Source organism: Carlito syrichta, unplaced genomic scaffold, assembly GCF_000164805.1.
Source record: "Carlito syrichta isolate Samal-C Ts95f unplaced genomic scaffold, Tarsius_syrichta-2.0.1 Scaffold109679, whole genome shotgun sequence".
Classification (NCBI taxonomy): domain Eukaryota; kingdom Metazoa; phylum Chordata; class Mammalia; order Primates; family Tarsiidae; genus Carlito; species Carlito syrichta.
Window position 1 is genome coordinate 60,578 of NW_007053775.1, and position 4,726 is coordinate 65,303.

Genomic DNA, 4,726 nt, shown 5'->3' on the forward strand with positions numbered 1-4,726 from the left:
GCCCCGCCTGCCTCGCGCCCATGAGTGTCGGGCTGCAAATAGCAGAGCCTAGCCGGAATCAGTGAGTCACGAAGGCCTGAAATACTGCGCCCCTGCGCCCCCTCCCTCGCCTCCCCTCCTCCTGACCACAGACCACAGCCCGCCTGAGCTGCATAGGTCAGCGCGCCTGGGGGGGGCCTGTGCTGCGGGGTGGGGGTCCCTCTAGAGAGCGCCCAGGCTCCTGAACCAGTCGGCACCCCTCCTCCCCCCTCCCAGATTCCTGTGGCTCTGCCGGTGGGGCTGTGTGACCCTGGGTGGGCCTCTCTGGGCCTCAGAGCCCCCATCCGGTACAAGAAGGGCTTCAAGAAGGCAGGCGACCTGGTACAGCCTGCCCACCTTTGTGTCCCTGCGCCCGGGACAGGGCCTGGCACAGTGCCTGGCACCTAGCAACGGGACGATAAATCTCTCTTGAGGGAAAAAATAAATAACAAGAGGAGGGACAGGTAGTTGGGAGAGAGGGTGCTGTGGGCGTCTGGAAAGAACCCTGGGGCTCCTGCCCCGGGGACCTGGGGACCCCACATTTCCGCGAGGGCTTAAGCTTTCATGTGAGCTGCCACCCCAACCCCAACTCTCAAAGAAGGCATGTCTGTCTGCGCATTCTGGGGAACCTCAGGCGGGTCGTCTGCAGTTGATTGGGTGCAGGGGTTCCAGTGGCAGGGCTGTCCCTAGGCCCCGCCTCTCCTGGTCTCCCCCAAGGGCCCTGGAATGTGAGCGAGAGGCCACACTATAGCACACTGGCCAGAGAGGTGCAGGGGTCAGAGGCTGGGCCCTCCGCTGCCCTGGGGACCCCTCGCCCTCACCCCTGCTTCTGCATGCGGGAGGCTGAGCCAGTCACGGGGGCAGGGTGTGTTCCCCAGGGTTGAGGTTGAAGTCCTTGCCTGGATTTCAGAGCAGGCGGGACCTGGGTGGGGGGGCTAGTCCTATGACTCCTCCCACCCCGAGAGGGCACTCCTCAGTGTCCAGAGACACTGGGAGTTGAGAGCAGCTGTTGACACCCTGGGTTCAGATCCCCCTTCCGTGACAAAGCCGGCACTCCATGGCTCAGGGACTCAGTTTCCCCATCAACGAAAGTGGGATTGCAGGTCTGATCTTATAATGCTCTGAATTTGGCCTCAACCAGTGGTAGTGCTGAGTGTCTGAAGGACAGTGATGGGTGTGTGTGTGTGAGAGAGAGAGATAGAGAGAGAGAGAGATTCATAGATTAAGCAGGGCGGAGGATGGGGAGGTGACTGCCCAAGACAGGAGGGCTGCTAGAAGCTGGGGTCCAACCTTGAGGGCCTAAAGCCACACCCATGCTCACTTTCCCCTCCGCTGGCTGATCCTGTCTGCAGTGGGGGCAGCCTCCAGGGCCCCACCTATGAGTGGGAGGGAGAAGCAGCCGCCTCACCCTGGCCCGAGGCCCCAACAGGTCCCGACAACAGGAGGTGCACACGGTTTATCATGAACCAGCTGTATTGGAAAAACCCCATGTACACACAGAGGTGGCGAGGCCCTGCCCTGGCACAGCCGGCTGGCTGGAGGTACCCTGCGGCCTGCCCGCCGGCGGTTTGGGGCACAGAGGCAGGGAGGTTTACAGTCTTGGCTGTCTCCTCCTGGCTTCCCTGAGCCCTGGGGCAGTTCCACTTAGCGAGGCACCTCCACCTATGACCTTCCCTCTGCTCCCCTTGGGCAAGGGGGTCCCAGGTCCCTGATTTCCCCCGCCCCTGCCCTGCAGAGACTCCACAGATCAAAGGATTTGTCTGTCTGTCCTGCAGATCATTTGCCCAGATGCCCTGCCTGTCTTCCTCCCCTTCCCCCACCCCAGCCCCTCTACTCTGGATTAAGTGAGGGGGCCATATCTGAAAAGTGGGCACTACAGGTGAGGTCAGAGGGTCCCCGGCCTGCCCTGAGCAAAATGGAGGGCCCTGGTTGGGGGATGACCCACCTGGGGTCCGGAGGCATCGGGGCTGGAACCTGGGCTTTTGGGGACTGTCGTGAAGGGTTTCAGGAAGGCTTTGCTGACAAGCCCGTGGGGGAGGGGAGCAGGGGGAGGGACAGGCCCTCAGATTTTTATCTCTGTCCGGAAGGTCTGCTGGACGTGCTCTGTGTGCGGGTGACGCCGTGCCCGGATGGTGAGGCTGCCATCCTCCCGCAGGGCTGAGGTCACCGAGGTCGGGTCCACATCTTCCGGCAGCTGGCACTTGTGAGCGAAGGTGTTCATGACGGTGCCATCGGCTGCCAGCTGGGGAAAGGGCGATAGGTCAAGGCAGGCCACAGTCCCCCTCTGCCCCTCGTAACCCAGCCGGGCCCACATGCAGAGATGCTGTGCTCTCAGGTGCAGAGGGGCCGGCCAGGGTGGTGATGGCCACAGGCCAAGGTCTGGGCAGCAATGGGTTCAGCGGGCTTCTTGGAGCTTTAGGAGTTCCCAGGGGCACTTGAGGGGTGTGGGCTCAGAGAGGGGAGGCTCTGTGGCAGTGGCTCCGAGGCTGGGGCTCACCGTGCGGTTCAGGAGATGACACAGAGGAGAGCCATGCCCTCCGGGATCCCCAGACACATGGGCGTCCACCTGCCAGCCAAGCCCCTGGCCCCTCCCCCACAGCTCAGCCGGCACATAGTGTCCAGAGGAGTTTGGGGCGGCTGAGTCATCGTCGGGGATGACAGGGCCAGCACGTGCTGCCCGCTGGTCCCAGTGCCCACGTCTTTGGCGCTCCCGGCAAGGGCCCCCAGGAGTCCACCCTCGCGGGCTCAGGGGAAGAAGCCGGCCCTCCAGGAGCAGGAGGAGGCTTCGGCAGTGCTCTCCTTCCCGGCAGCATCCCTGTTCAAGCCTGGCCACACCTTCTCCGGTGGAGGTCCCAGTGCCTCCTGGAAGCTCAGACTCAGAGACCTAGGGACCCAGTGACCTTAGACCCGTGGGTGGAGGGAGTGTGACCCTGAACTTCAGGGCCCCTGCCCAGTCTTGGACCTCATTCAGGTGTCCCAGGTCGAGGGCTGGGCCTCTGGCTCTGGCACGGAGAGGGCTTGGGGTGTGTCCCGTGGGGAAGCCCCTCCCCCCACTGCCCAGGTAAGCGCCCTCTCTCACCCCTCCCCCACTGGTTGCCAGAGGAGCTGTGCTCACTTGCCATCACCACCTCCCTCCTGCCATCTCCCACCCTCGGGCCCACCCCTCAGGCCTCCCTCTGCTCACCTCCCTCCCTCCCTCCCTCTCCCATTTCCCAGTGACCCCTTCAGGGCCCTGGGCCCCAGGAAAGAGACTCTGAAAGCCTTGGGGCAAAGAGGGTAGAGGGGTCCCCTGGCCCATGAGCTGCCGAAGGGGGCAGAGTCTTCCGTGTCCCTGGGGGAACTGGGGAGGGGAAAAGACCCTTGCTGGGGTCTGGGGGTCCCAGGAGGCGAGGTGAGAGAGGGACACCGAAGGCTGGAGCAGAAGTAGGGGTCCAGGCAGGGGAGGGGGGCCGGGGGCAGGAAGGGATCTCACCTTCTCGGCGCGCACCTCAATCTGGTTGTTGGAGGTGGTGACGATGATATCTTCCGGGGAGAAGTCTCTCACGTCCACCGCAAACTCATAGGCATCTCCGAGGGTCTTGATGTTGCCCGGCCCCCCAGGACGGGCTGTGGGGAGGGCTACTGTCAGCGGGGGCCAGGGCAGGGCTTGCATGCCCGGGACCTGGGCGTCTGGCTCCTTCTCACGGGGCAAGGGGCAGCGGCTCCCCCAGGCCGGACCTCCCCGCCCGCCGCTGCCCCTAGGCCCTGTGGTGGGGCTGGGTCTCCCCGACATGGGTGCAATGTGTGTATGTGACACCCAGCCTATAGCAACCCCACCTCGGGCCTGGAGGCTGGAGGCTGCCGCCTAACCCTCACCCCATCCAGCCCTCTAGGACTCCAGCCAGGAGCCAGCCGCAGTCCCTGGCCCTGGGTGGCCGTTGGAGCCATATCTGACCCCCAGGACCACAGCTGTCCATGAGGGGCCCGTTTGTTGTCATGGCCACATCGGTTCCTGCGGCCACGTCTGTCTTGGCCTCCCCACGTGGAGGCAGGCTGAGCAGCACCTGTTCCTGGAAGATCGGCAGCCACCGCGCGTGCGTGCAGTGGCGTCCTGGAGCGGATGTCACCTCCCTCCCCTCAGAGCCCACAGCACTTGCCTGGGAAGGCCAGGGGCTCTGAGTGGGGCCGCATGAAGTTGCCGAAATCCTCCGAGAACATGCTCAAGGCCTTCTCCATGGGTGGGTCCTGGGCTGGGAGGGCGCAGGAGGCCGAGGAGGAGGTGGACGAGGAGGAGGAAGAGGAGGAGTGGAAGCTTCTCTCCGCTCGGAAGGTGGAGGAGGTTCTGTGGCTCATTCACAGGCAGGCGCCGGGCCCTGTCCAGGCGGGCAGGGGCTGGACAGGACAGGGTGTGGGCACAGGCCTTAGGGGAGCGTGCTGGGCCCCGACTGCCGGCGCTTTATAAGGCCCGACCGTACCCGGGCTCGAGGCCAGCCCCTTGTCTACTGGCTAAATTTAGGCCTCTCCGTGGCCCGGAGGGGGCTGGAAATCTTCTCCCGTGAGCCGGCCCTGCTGACAGCCCAACACACGCAGGCCGGGAGGGCTGAGCTCACAGCCTGGCATTCCGGGCTGATCACCGCAGCCCCAGGGGCCTCCGCTCCACCGGTCAGGGGGCTGGATTCTGACCCCTTGGCACTCAGAACCCATGCCCGCCCCAGGATCGTGTGGGTTT

At 64.5% G+C, this 4,726-nt stretch overlaps 1 protein-coding gene across 6 annotated transcripts; it reads right to left on the reverse strand.

Annotated features, from left to right (window-relative positions):
* Positions 1–1,959: 1,959 nt before the first annotated feature.
* HSPB7 (heat shock protein family B (small) member 7) lies at positions 1,960–4,726 on the reverse strand. Of its 6 annotated transcripts, none has more exons than XM_008068855.1 (3): positions 4,155–4,726; positions 3,491–3,624; positions 1,960–2,260 (listed from the first exon to the last, which is right to left on the reverse strand). In XM_008068855.1, the coding sequence occupies exons 1-3, from the start codon at positions 4,348–4,350 to the stop codon at positions 2,081–2,083; spliced, it is 510 nt and encodes a 169-aa protein (XP_008067046.1). In that variant the 5' UTR covers positions 4,351–4,726; the 3' UTR covers positions 1,960–2,080. The 6 variants fall into 6 exon arrangements, with proteins under 6 accessions (XP_008067046.1, XP_008067059.1, XP_008067053.1 ...); XM_008068868.1 differs by having other exon boundaries at positions 1,991–2,218; XM_008068862.1 differs by having other exon boundaries at positions 2,008–2,260; positions 3,506–3,624.